Consider the following 13,644-nt stretch of genomic DNA (forward strand, 5'->3'; position numbering starts at 1 on the left):
TTAAATGAAAATTAAAATCTAATGTTAAATTGAAATTGAAAAGCCAAATATTAAATGAAAATTAAAAGCCAATGATAAATTGAAATTCAAAAGCCAAATATTAAATTCAAAAGCCAAAGCCAAATGGAAAATTTAAAAAATAATAATAATATTTTAATTTGATCTCGCTTTGTTTTCCCTTTGGACTCTCAATTTCTCTTTGGACTTTCAATTTGAATTATGAATAAATATTTCCTCCATACACTGCTTGCCAACAGCTGCTTGGAGATGAGTGGATGAAAATATTTATGCTTTTTATTTATGTTAACTCACCTTGTTCGTCACATCAGCATCATTTCAGCACCATTCACCTGGTTTTATCTCCAAATCTGTTTTTTTTATATTGAACTGAATATATCTGTATTTGTCTCTGTTCAGACCTTCAGTGTGAGGACTTCCTCCTCACAAGTATGTGGCATAAGAAGTTATCTCAAACTGACCTGGTTCCTGTTTCTTAATTAATAAGGCAGCACACTACTCAGAAACATGAAGTTAGTTTAAAACCACATTTAAAGAACGTGACTACACCCTTCTCTGTATTCTGACACTGCAAAAATGTTTCCTCTTCTGTACAACAAAGTTGTTACCAGTCAAATTAAAGTCCAAAGACACCGTTTCCTGAACCCAAAGCTAAAATCCTACAACAGGTTTGACTTACTTTCTTCTGAGAACTGGCTTCGGTGGAAAGTGTAAACTGTAGACACTTCTACAGGAGGAGATGTGCTCTGTCTGTCCTCTCTGATCTCCTCATTCACTCTGTTGGCCTGCAGGAAGAGAACAGGGCTTTGTATTAATATCAGCTGGTTGATACTGACACTAATGATGCTGAGATGTCCAGATGAACTCAAACTCACCTCTGTGACATTAGAGTACTCAGTTTCCAGAGGTGGTTCTGAAAATCATGCAGTTCAGAGGATTAGTCACAGCTTAAACATACGTTGTAAAGTGTGTTGTTTTGGGGTTTCATGAGTTTTCGATGTTCAGGTGCTTCTGTTATGTGTGTGTGTGTTTCCTGTAGTCTCACCGTTGGGTTTCCTGGCCCTCTTCCTGCAGAAAATCAGAGCAGCCGCTGATAATAAGATGACCAAGACGACCAGAGGGAGACGCACATACAGCACCAGCCCTGTGGTTGTTTCAGCAGAAGAACACGTTGGTTTTACACTTCTCTGGAATATGATGGTATACGTTACTACTGTTAATTAAAGAACATCTTCTGGCTCTGACATACACACTCGCAGAACAACATCAGCAACAGGAGCCCTGATGTCCAAACCAACAATAAATTCTGTTTTTATAGATGCACTTTGCACATACAACTGATTATCAACTCTAAATATACAACCATCTTCCTCAGGGTAGCTTTATTAGAATAAAAAAAAAAGACAAAACTCAGACAATAAATAAATAAGAGCTGTGGACACCATGGAGGGTGGAACAAGTATTATTAGGCTACATAAACTAAATGTACCTGGTGCTGTGTGTTTCTGTGGAGGCTGCTCGCTGGCTTCAGGGGAGGCTGATGAAGGTGTGGAGATTAAACTCTGTGATGTCATCAGTGTGGAGGCTGATGAAGGTGTGAAGCTTAAACTCTGTGATGTCATCAGTGTGGAGGCTGATGGGACTGATGGTGAAGAAGGTCTGAGAGGAGAGGTTGGAGCTGTGAAACATTAAAAACACAATCAAACAGTCAGATAGTGATTGTAGAGATCCAAAGAAGTGGTGATGATCAGATGCTCCCTGCAGAGAACTCTGTGCTAACATCCATGTGTTTTAATCCCACAGCTAAATGCAGAAGGTCATCAATGGGTTTGGTGCAACAAGATTCCAATCAGCTGCAGTGTGGGACCGTCTGAGTTTATCACATATTTTACACATCAACTGTTAAAGGAGCATTTATCAGAGTTCACAATGATGAAAATATGCAGCTCTAAATACAACTGTTAGACTAAACATGTTGAGTTATTTGAAACATCAGCAGCTGTCAGTGAACAGTTGATAATATGACTCTCAGTATAAACTCACCATCTCGTAATTTGGTAGTAACTCGGATCTCAATCTCCTGGTATGATGGTGGGAATAAAGATCTGTCCAAACGACATCTGTACCGTCCTGAGTCAGACTTATTCAGCTTTGTGATGCTCACAAACAGAACTGTAGCAGACATTATTGAATTTTTATATTCAATGCTGTATCTGTCTCTCTGAGCTGTGTCCTCTTCTGTCTCAATGAGAATGTCTCCATCTTTACATTCGTCCTTACAGAAGATCCTCCTATATCCAGAGAAAGTGAAGGAGCATCCAACTGTGATGTTTCCTCCTTCAGTTCCTGTACTCTCAATGATTTCTGCATTGAGGAGACCAATGTTTCCATCCTGCAGTGCTGTTAAAAAGATGAACAATCAATAGTTACTATCTGTATTTCCTGTAAGATGTTGCAGTCTGATTTGTTTCACATTTCCATAAATCATACATAGATCCCCACAGTCATACGGGGAGCTGCCCAGTTCAACCAGTCTGTGACTGAGGGGTAACAGTTTAAAACAACAGAGATCTGGATTCTTTAAGATTTCAAGCATTAAAATACTCTCACAGTCTGACTCTGATTTAATGTTCCCCAGAGAATAAAAACAACTCAAAAAGCAATGAAGTGATTCAGTCAACAATAATGAAACACATGGAAACATTACTGTGTTCCGACAGAATGGGAGGTCAGTTTTAGAGGCAGCACGATTACATACAAAGTCAAAGTTTGAGTTTATCCTGGGCTTTATGAATCTGCCTCGAAACACATCCAGACACAGTCAGAAGGACAGAAAGTTTGTTTGTTTGTTTGTTTGGAGCAAATCAACACAAACTGTCAAACCGGTACAGATGATACATTTGATGATAAGCATAAACATTATTGAGTGAGAGTTATGTTAATGAAAAGAAATTCTTTATGGCGATTGATTTTGATTGATCATAACTTGTCTGATTGTTTTCAAAAGATTGATTTTCTTCTCAACTATCTGCAGCTGTAGTCAGATAGCAGCTCCACTCGGGGCAGATGGATCTACAGAGTTCAAACAAACGCACCTTTTTGTTTTATCTTTTGTCATTTTATTTTCCTCTGTGAAACACTGAAACGTAACTTCTTACATCCCACTGAGCCACCACTGGTCAGTTATTACAAACTCACACTGATCATCCAAACATTGTTCACACAGAACTTTAGATGACTTTAGATTATTGTTACTTCTAAAGTTCTGATTGGTTGTTTCTCAAACCGGGGTGAGAACCCTCAATTCACATGACCACCAGACATATTGGAATTACTGAACAAACTGGACTTGTAGGCAGAGGTTTAAATATGTCTCCAATTCTGGCTAAAATATATTGAGGTGCTGATGGACTTGAGTACCTCAATATATATACATATTTACAACAGAATCGTCGCCAAGGTAACAGGCCAAACCAGCATCTCTTTATCCAAAAATAGATAGTAGCTGCAGTTTTACTGTTTTTTAATGTTTGCCTTAAATATATTGTTTTTATAAAATGTTGAGAGGGTAATGAACTTTTTTCCTCAGTCAACAGGAGGGTCCAAAGAAAATACTGAAAAGGCTGCAAAGGGCTTTTTAGGAATATAAGATTCTGCCTCTCTCCCACCAAAATAATTAGTTTACAGTCCCTAAAATAGCAGAACAAAATGTGTAAGAAATCGTACTGAAAAAGAACAGTTAAAAATGTTATTTGTACAAAATGTAGACCTATGAAACATTTTATATTATATATTAGTACATATTTATTTAAGTGCATTTTAGTTTTTTCTTCTCCTTCACCACTTCTCATATGAGAATGACGTTGCTGATTGGCTCTCTTGTGAAATGAGGTTTTGCATGTTTAGCTCAACATCCATCCTCAGCTCTAATATAACCCTCAAATATCAAACAATCATAACAGACAGGATCAAAAGCAACATTTAAACATGTTTTATTAAGACATAATGAACCAAATATTTTGTTTAATATCCTATTACGTCTGTGTATGTGTGTGTGTGTGTGTGTGTGTGTGTGTGTGTGTGTGTGTGTGTGTGTTGGTTTGCATGTTTACTGCTGCACTTCTTCTTTTGGAGGTTGTTCAAATAAAATCATTTCAAAGCATTATTTTCTCTCTACCTCTCTAAAAAGGTGAACACTATTATATACCGTAACTACTAAACAGTCTAAACAATATAAATCTACTCTAAAACTACAAGTACAGGAGATCAAGAGTTGACTGCAGATTGTCAGGCTAATTTGAGTAGATAACTTTTAAAGAACTCCATTTTAAAGAGACTCATACCAACTCTGAACATCCTGTTTGACCAGAAACCAACATGTTGTTAGACTGAGACAAGAGGTGATGAAACACAGTCCATCAATAAGAAACTGGTTCCCTTCTGCTGCAAAGTTGAACTGACCCACTGTAGATGAAGAAATAATAAATGAAAATGACATAATTAAGAGAGAGTAGAAGCTGAGTTTACTCACTGAGGAAGAAGAAGCAGATCAGAGACTGACAGACGTTCATGTTGGAGGATCTGATGGTTTAACGCTGCCTCTCTTTCTTCTTCACTGGTAAACCAGGAACTGTTCACTTCTCTAAATGATGGAGTCCCTCCTCCAAACACATTACACCCCCCTCTACTCTCCTCCACTCTTTATTCTTTATTAAGTCTTTTCTTTAATCTGCGAGTTTATGTCTGATTTTACATTAAAACTAGACTTGGTTGTATCTTTAAGTGGGAAATATTTGTGTAAAATCAATAAATGACTATAAAATCTCTACCTTGTTAACACATTTTTGAGTCTTATATTGAATCTTTCATGTTTATTCTTTTTTTTATCTACCAGTTTAACTTCAAATGATCAACATTTTTCAAAAATCCATTTTTTGTTTGTATTTTCCTGTATTAAATGTTTCATACTTCATGCAACATGAAGAATATGATTTATAATAATTTTAAAAGTTGTTATAGCTTTGTGTCTATAGAAGCTATGCAGTAACAATTGGTACAGTGTAATCCCTAAATGTCCTCTCATAATTCAATTGTTGTAGCCTTAGCGAGTGTTCAGACTGAAAACAGACCTGCATTAAAAATGCATGTTGTTATTTCAGGTAAAGGTGGGATGAATAAAAAAGCGGCCCCTTCAGTGTTTACCAAGCACAAACCTGGGGGGCTGAGACATGAAGCCAAAGTGGAGGCTGGCTCCAAAAACAAGCCCCATGTTCAAATGTCCTCCTTTACAGCAGAAATAAACATGTCTACAGCCCAGTACTAAAGACGGTTTTGGTCTCTAAAGCTAAGTTTATCCTTCCTAACAACTGTACAGTTTCAGAACTCTTTAAATTATATGAGAGCTTAAAGCTGCAGGGGGTAGAAAGAAAAGAAAAAATGCCAGAATTTGAAGTAGAGTGATACCTCTTCCTGCAGCTCTCTCTCTCTGTCCCCTCTCTGTCGCCGGGCAATGCATGTAACAGAACAGCCAATAGGAACTCTCTCTCTCTCTCTCTCTCTGAAATGACCTGTGATTGGCCAAAGAGAGAGAGAGAGAGAGAGAGAGAGAGAGAGAGGTGCACTGTTTGCACACTGCGCACAGACTTGTGGCGTTTTTCCATTACATGGTACCTGCTCGACTCGCCTCGACTCGCCTCGACGTGCTGTGCGTCCCTTTTCCATTGCAGATTTTAGTATCGCCTCAGCTTGGCTGGTCGTCATAGCGACTGCCGTGGGCGTGGCTTGGTAGTGTTGCATTTCCCCCGACTCATTTCCTGGTTCTACTTCTCCGTAAACAACATGAAATCAACAAGATAGTTAACTTCTGCTCCAGATTTCCCACCGTGGTCAGAAAGAACAGGGGAGACACTTTGTTTCTCTCACTATATGACGCTAGTCACTACTCGCTGCGGAGATAATCGCCGTCACTCTCTCACTTCTCCCTCGCTCACCAGCTCCTCACACACGGCGACTCTACACACACACCCAATTGCACCTCCACACACCAGCGCACAAGTATAAACATCAGGCCACTTGTATGCTACGGAGAAAGCTCTGCGTGGAGCCTCCGGCAGCAAAAAATCACCGCTGGCTAAACTATTTAAAATGCCGTATGTCGCTAGCAATGCAGTGATCAGTGGCGATTCTTTCCGACCAATCAGCAGCCTGCAGGGTTTCACGTCACCTTCTCGGCTCGCTTCAGCTCGCTTGGAACCTTGACTGAGGAGGTACTAAAAAAAGTACCTGTTAGCAGGTACCAGTTACTTTTTTTCGTAATGGAAAACCAAAAAAGGCGAGTAGAGTCGAGGCGAGGCGAGTAGGTACCATGTAATGGAAAAGCGCCATTGGAGAGACACTGTGCTCGCATGAACTCGGAGAGAAACTACAACAAAAGTATCGATCTCATCACGACAGTATCGATCCGATACCAATACTCATCTTGGTATCGATACTATCGATATTTAGATCGATACGCCCAGCCCTACTAACCACCCATGCTCTCTCCGCTATTAATGTGGTTATGTTGTTTTAACTTGAAACTGTGAGTTGTAATAAAGCAGAAAAGTATGTCTTTTATACTAGGCAAGGAAGGTTTCTTGCATTATTAAAGAAAATAAATTATTTGTTTTAACTTAAAGTATGAAGTTAAACCAAGTAATAAAAAGTTAAATCAACTAAAAGAACAACTTTAACAAAACTAGAACACTGTAGTTACATCAATCTTATTAACTTTAATTTCTAAGTTTATACAAAGGCAGTCTTAAAGTTGAGTGAACTTGAATTTCCAAATTAAACAAACCTGAAATTTCTTACAGTGTGGAATGTTTGCCCAATAACACCCAAAAAATACAGCTTATTACAGTTTCAAAGTTGTGCATAATTAGGGTGTGGCTGCGTTGAGTGACAGGTGGGTGACCTTACAGGTGGCTAGCTGCTTCTTGTCTGCTAGAGCCAAGAGATTAGATTATCTTAATTATTGTATAATGTGATTTAGTTCAACCTTTTGGATTGCAAAGATTATTTTAATGAGTCGTGCTGATGCAACAATAATGGTTACTGCCAGAAAACTAACAATGTTCATACAAAAAATTCATACAAAGTTCATAAATATGTAAATTACCATTGACTATTTGGTATCAGAAGATCAGGAACCTAAAATTGTACAGGCCATTGTTCTCATGATGACTGGATTCAGCACCTAAACACATCCACTACAGTTTGAAAAGTACAGAATAAATACAGTATATAATAATTTAATATATAACTGCTATAAGAACATGTACATTTTTGCAAAAGCAATGAACACATAGAGCTAATAAAAACATTTCATCTTCAAAAAAAAAACATTGTGAGCTGTAACTGACACAGTTTCCCCCAATAACGATAAAAAGAGATTTCTTTGAGTGAATGTGACTCATTCAAAGCCCTTTGTGTCCCCTGTTGGCCCCTGAGAGAGTAAATGTGGCACTGACAGCGTTGAAGCTACAGCTGATCTAAAGTAACAGTAGAGTACAGAGGAGGTGAAGAGTCTTGGGCGTGGCTGCCGGCCGATCTGGCTTCTAACCGAGGAACAGAGTAGACCACGTTATCTGGGTCACCACAGGGGGCGCTGTGCAGCGAGGCAGCTGTACCGTTGGGAAGATCCAGCTCAGAGTAGGTGAGGTCACTCCGGTCGTCTTCAGTCTGCAAGAAAACACAAAGCTCAAACTTCATCACCTGACTTTACTCGCCTGTTTCTTCACAAGAGCATCATTTCAGCGTGAGCTGCTTCATGTAAACTGTTCACAGGGTTTTATCTCTGAATCTATTGTTTAACATGAATATCTGTATCAGCCACACCTTTTCCTCCCTCTCTCTTCACACTTCCTCTTTCTCAATGGCTTTAGATACAGTACAGTATAATCACAAACTGGCCTGGTTCCTGTTCCTCAATAGGTTGCTTTTCTCTCTTGATGAACAAAATAGACAGATGGAAGTCCTCCTCCAACTATATTTATTTATCTTAACATATGAAAACATTAACTCAATTAAAACCCTATTTTTATCCACAATATTCTCTCTATTCTGCAACAAAAAAAGTCCTTTGCTGTACAATAACATTTTCATTTGTCTCAGGCCACATCTCAAAGCCTGCATCCAAACATAAAAAGGCAAATGAACATTATTACATGACTCATGATCACCAAAGATAGGTAGGTGCTAGAGATAGAGAAACAGCTGTGTAAATAAAAACTAGTACCTATCAGCTGCAGCCTGAAGGGGTTTACTAAAACCTAAAACCCTACCAGACTTTTGACTTACTTTCTTCTGAGAAGTGGGTGCAGTGACTAAGCTGTACTCCTCTGTGGTTTCCGCTCCATCTGGTTTGGTGTATTTGGCGTAAGTGTAAACTGTAGACACTTCTACAGGAGGAGATGTGCTCTGTCTGTCCTCTCTGATCTCCTCATACACTCGCTTGGCCTGCAGGAAGAGAACAGGGCAGTGTATTAATATCAGCTGGTTTCTCAAACACTAATGATGCTGAGATGTCCAGATGAACCCAAACTCACCTTTGTGACATTAGAGTACTCAGTTTCCAGAGGAGGTTCTGAAAAACATGCAGTTCAGAGGATTAGAATAAAGAGATGACTTTAAAAAAAAACTTTTGTGACATTTAAAAAAAGAGCAGACTAAACTTTCTGGGCAGACCTTAGTTTCTATATATGAGATTTAAAACATTAATATATCAGCAAACAACTAGCCTGTATGCATCCTGAGCAGAAAATGAAGTCACAGTGTGAGTTATCAGTTTCTCTGTTCTTAGTTTTGGAAGCCGGGCCGGTCGCGTGCCTGTTAGTGCATGTGAGTCCCTCCCTTTAAACTGTCAGCCCTCCTTTTGGTATTAATGAGATTTAAAGTGATGGTTCGGAGTAATTTCACCCTAGGGTCCTTTGCACCATGACCTCCAGCCAAACACCCCCCCCAGAAGCTTTTTTCAGCTGGGTCTAGCATTGGGAAAGTTAGCGTAGCAGCGTTATCAGCTGAATAGCTTAGCGCAGGGGCTAATGGACCCACGTTTGTATCTCGTAAATGACCCCACTAATAATGCCTGAAATGATACCAAACTTTTACACTAGTACAAATAGGTTATGTACTCATAAAACGATGGATTGGAAAGTTTGTAAGTACACCAGAAGTTTATAAACACTTGCCTGGTGGCTTCTGCTCTCTGTTGCTGCAGCTGCTGCTGCTGTGACCTGCAGTTAGACGAGTGCTTAGGGCCGTCTACAAATTACTACACCGAAAAGAGATACAACAAAAATATTTATTAATTTAATGATTAAATAAGGTAATGTCTCCAAACTTACCTCAGTTATTACTTGTCCCCTGCTAGTTATACTACAGCACTTAGTTAAAAAAAAAAAGTTAAATAAAAAAATATTTTTGTTGCATCTCTTTTCGTGTAGTAATTTGTAGACAGCCCTAAGCACTCGTCTTACTGCCGGCAGCAGCAACAACAACAGAGAGCAGTACTTACAAACTTTCCAATCCATCGTTTTATGAGTACATAACCTATATGTACTACTGTAGACATTTGGTATCATTTCGGGCATTATTAGTGGGGTCATTTACCAGATACAAATGTGGGTCCATTAGCCCCTGCGCTAAGCTATTCAGCTGATAACGCTGCTAGACCCAGCTGAAAAAAGCTTCTGGGGGGGTGTTTGGCTCGAGGTCATGGTGCAAAGGACCTTAGGGAGAAATTACTCCAAACCATCACTTTAAAAGTGTTTGATGCTTTTTGTGGTCTGGACGGTGTGGACGGTCCCCATGAACCTCTGGTCGTTCATACTGATTGAGGTTAAAGTGTCTCCAAGAATGGACCTCCTCTCTTCTGTCTCGCTCTGTTGTTGTAGATTAGTCTACTCTTTAGAAACGTCTCCTGAACTGGAGAATAAGAACTTCAGGGGACTGTAGCCAATCATTGCAATGCAGTCTAGGAGACCCCGTCCACGTTGATACAAAAGACCCTCCGTCCACAGTCACCCAGGTCACAGTTATTCAATATGAACATCCACAATGCCCGAGATGGAGAGCCCTACAAGCTTTTTTTTTAAAATGTGATTGTCTCTTTAGTGTGTAAATAGTTGTGATATGACTTCTTCACTGATATAGCGGGTGACATGTGTGTGTGTATGTGTGTGTGTGTGTGTGTGTGTGTGTGTGTGTGTGTGTGTGTGTTTCTTGTAGTCTCACCTTTGGGTTTCCTGGCTCTCTTCCTGCAGAAAATCAGCAAAGCTACTGATAACATGATGAAGAAGAGGAGCAGAGTCAGACCCAGATACAGCAGAGCACTTGGGGCTGTTTGAGCAGAAGAACACGTTGGTTTTACACTTCCTGGTTCATTATTAAATATATCTGGCAGCATAAACTGGACTCCAAGGTACATGAGGGACCTGAGAGATCATTCATGCTGTGTTGTCCAACTAATAGTAACATGAACTTAATATTTATAAATCAATACGTTATAACCATTTTATAACATTTAAACCAACAATGAATAAGTTATATACATACAAGCATACACATCAGTGTATTTACAATAACAGTATATTCACATACAAACAAAAACTAAATGTACCTGAAGGTGTTGTGTGTTTCTGTCGAGGCTGCTCGCTGGCTTCAGGGGAGGCTGATGAAGGTCTGGATCTTAAACTGTGTGATGTCATCAGTGTGGAGGCTGATGAAGGTGTGGAGCTTAAACTCTGTGATGTCATCAGTGTGGAGGCTGATGGGACTGATGGTGAAGAAGGTCTGAGAGGAGAGGTTGGAGCTGTGAAACATTAAAAACACAATCAAACAGTCAGATAGTGATTGTAGAGATCCAAAGAAGTGGTGATGATCAGATGCTCCCTGCAGAGAACTCTGTGCTAACATCCATGTGTTTTAATCCCACAGCTAAATGCAGAAGGTCATCAATGGGTTTGGTGTAACAAGATTCCAATCAGCTGCAGTGTGGGACCGTCTGAGTTCATCACATATTTTACACATCAACTGTTAAAGGAGCATTTATCAGAGTTCACAATGATGAAAATATGCAGCTCTAAATACAACTGTTAGACTAAACATGTTAAGTTATTTGAAACATCAGCAGCTGTCAGTGAACAGTTAATAACATGACTCTCAGTAGAAACTCACCATCTGTAACTCGGATCTTAATCTCCTGGTATGATGTTGGGAATAAAGATCTGTCCAAACGACATCTGTAGCGTCCTGAGTCAGACTTATTCAGCTTTGTGATGCTCACATACAGAACTGTAGCAGACATTATTGAATTTTTATATTCAATGCTGTATCTGCCTTTCTGAGCTGTGTCCTCTTCTGTCTCAATGAGAATGTCTCCATCTTTACATTCGTTATTACAGAAGATCCTCCTATATCCAGAGAAAATGAAGGAGCATCCAACTGTGATGTTTCCTCCTTCAGTTCCTGTAGCCTTGATGATTTCTGCATTGATGAGACCAATGTTTCCATCCTGCAGTGCTGTTAAAAAGATGAACAATTAATAGTTACTATCTGTACTTCCTGTAAGATGTTGCAGTCTGATTTGTTTCACATTTCCATAAATCATACATAGATCCCCACAGTCATACTGGGAGCTGCCCAGTTCAACCAGTCTGTGTCTGAGGGGTAACAGTTTAAAACAACAGAGATCTGGATTCTTTCAGATTTCAAGCATTAAAATAATCTCACAGTCTGACTCTGATTTAATGTTCCCCAGAGAATAAAAACAACTCAAAAAGCAATGAAGTGATTCAGTCAACAATAATGAAACACATGAAAACATAATAGAATAAAATGTCAAAATAAAAAAAAGGAATTTAAAACAAGATGTATTCATAAACTGTAGTTTAGAAAATGCTGTTAGACTGTTGAGCTGTGCCTTCCAGGTTTCTCTGCGTTTCTCCTCTGTAAGATGGCATTCATTCATTTAAAATGAAGTAGTTTATCAGGTAGTTTCCTTTTTTGTGATGCATTTTTTTGAAACCAAAGTGTTGGGATGGGTTATAAGTTTGTTGAGCCTCACAGAAAATCAATGAGTGGCATCTCATCTCATTATTAAAAGAAAAGATAAAGTCAGAGCCTGTACTGGTGAGTTGATCACCTTCCTTCCTCTTCCCTCCCTTCCTTTCTCTCTGTGAACCTCTATAGGTTTAGATCTGGAGTTTCCTGTGATGTGAAGCTACAACAAACTGTAGTCAGGGGGAAGCAGCAGAACTATTTCCTCGGTTACAGTTAGAATACAACATTAATAACTGCTTAGAAAACAAGTACAGCAGAACAACAGGCACAGGTCCAAAGTGAATTAGATTAATAATAAATAAAAAGTTAACTAATATCCAGCAGTATGTAAAGTATTTACAATGAGCTCCACCTTTCCCAGCTGCATCATTAAAGTGATAAACACCTGAATGCATCAATAATTATGATATTATAATCTGCATTATTCTGAAATGGGCCATTCTGCATAGTGAGAACTTTCACTTTTGGTACTTTAAGTACATTTTGATTATAATACTTGGTAAATGTTAATGAAGTATCAAGTTTCTAACAGTGTATTTCGACTGTTATTCGGAGTAAAATAGTCACATAGGATGTGACTATAACCACACATTACATCCTGTTTAACCACAGAAACCATCATGATGTTGGACTAATACAAGATGTGTTGTAACAGAGTTTACTTGTGAGAACCTGTTTCCCTTCTGCTGCAACGTTGAACTGACCCACTTTAGATAAAGAAATAATAAATAAAAATGACATAATTAAGAGAGAGTAGAAGTTGAATTTACTCACTGAGGAAGACGAAGCAGATCAGAGACTGACAGACGTTCATGTTGGAGGATCTGATGGTTTAACGCTGCCTCTCTTTCTTCTTCACTGGTAAACCAGGAACTGTTCACTTCTCTAAATTATGTCACACATCCCCCTCCCCCCTCTACTCTTCTCCTTTCTTTGAGTGTTTCTGGTTCCTGGTTGGTACTTAAAGAGGCATTAATGTCATATTTCTGTCTACACTGCTAAAACGCACAGAGATTCCTCGATTTATAGTTAGATATTTCTGTCTACACTAAAACAGTGCACACTCAGTCCTGCCTACTTGGAGCAGATGACCAATTACAGAAGGCCGGCTTACAGTTGCATAACACTTAAAGGGTAACTACCGTTTTTTTCCTCCTGGAACAAATTTCCCCGTGCATTTGTGTCTAATAGACTGATGTGACAAAAAATCTTTGAATTTGGTCCAGTATTGAGGGAGATCACAATGGCAGGCTGGCGTGAACCGAGCTGCAATGTAACCTAACTGGACTTGCGGTGTGGAGAGTGAAACGCAAAGCGAGAAAAAGGCGTTCAAGGAGTCTGTTGTTTTGGAACAGAAATTATAAGCTCCTGTTAACTAAAAGATTTTCAATGTAATGGCTCAATATTTAAATGATTTTGAGGTTGTTATAATTGGATGGCTGCCCGTATTCATTTGAGCCAGAGTATAAGCTATGGATGAACTATAATGACCTCATCCACACTGTCAAAATCATTTAAATATTG

The 13,644-nt window shown here is 39.0% G+C and overlaps 1 protein-coding gene across 2 annotated transcripts; it reads right to left on the bottom strand.

The window, feature by feature from the left end:
• Positions 1-7,095: 7,095 nt before the first annotated feature.
• On the bottom strand, positions 7,096-11,464 carry LOC114558087 (uncharacterized). 2 transcript variants are annotated; one of them, XM_028581827.1, is made up of 6 exons: positions 11,236-11,464; positions 10,679-10,870; positions 10,294-10,338; positions 8,607-8,644; positions 8,359-8,517; positions 7,096-7,740 (listed from the first exon to the last, which is right to left on the bottom strand). In XM_028581827.1, the coding sequence occupies exons 1-6, from the start codon at positions 11,363-11,365 to the stop codon at positions 7,540-7,542; spliced, it is 765 nt and encodes a 254-aa protein (XP_028437628.1). In that variant the 5' UTR covers positions 11,366-11,464; the 3' UTR covers positions 7,096-7,539. The 2 variants fall into 2 exon arrangements, with proteins under 2 accessions (XP_028437628.1, XP_028437627.1); XM_028581826.1 differs by having other exon boundaries at positions 10,294-10,398.
• Positions 11,465-13,644: the final 2,180 nt, after the last annotated feature.

Source organism: Perca flavescens, chromosome 7 (assembly GCF_004354835.1).
Source record: "Perca flavescens isolate YP-PL-M2 chromosome 7, PFLA_1.0, whole genome shotgun sequence".
NCBI classification, from domain to species: Eukaryota; Metazoa; Chordata; class Actinopteri; order Perciformes; family Percidae; genus Perca; species Perca flavescens.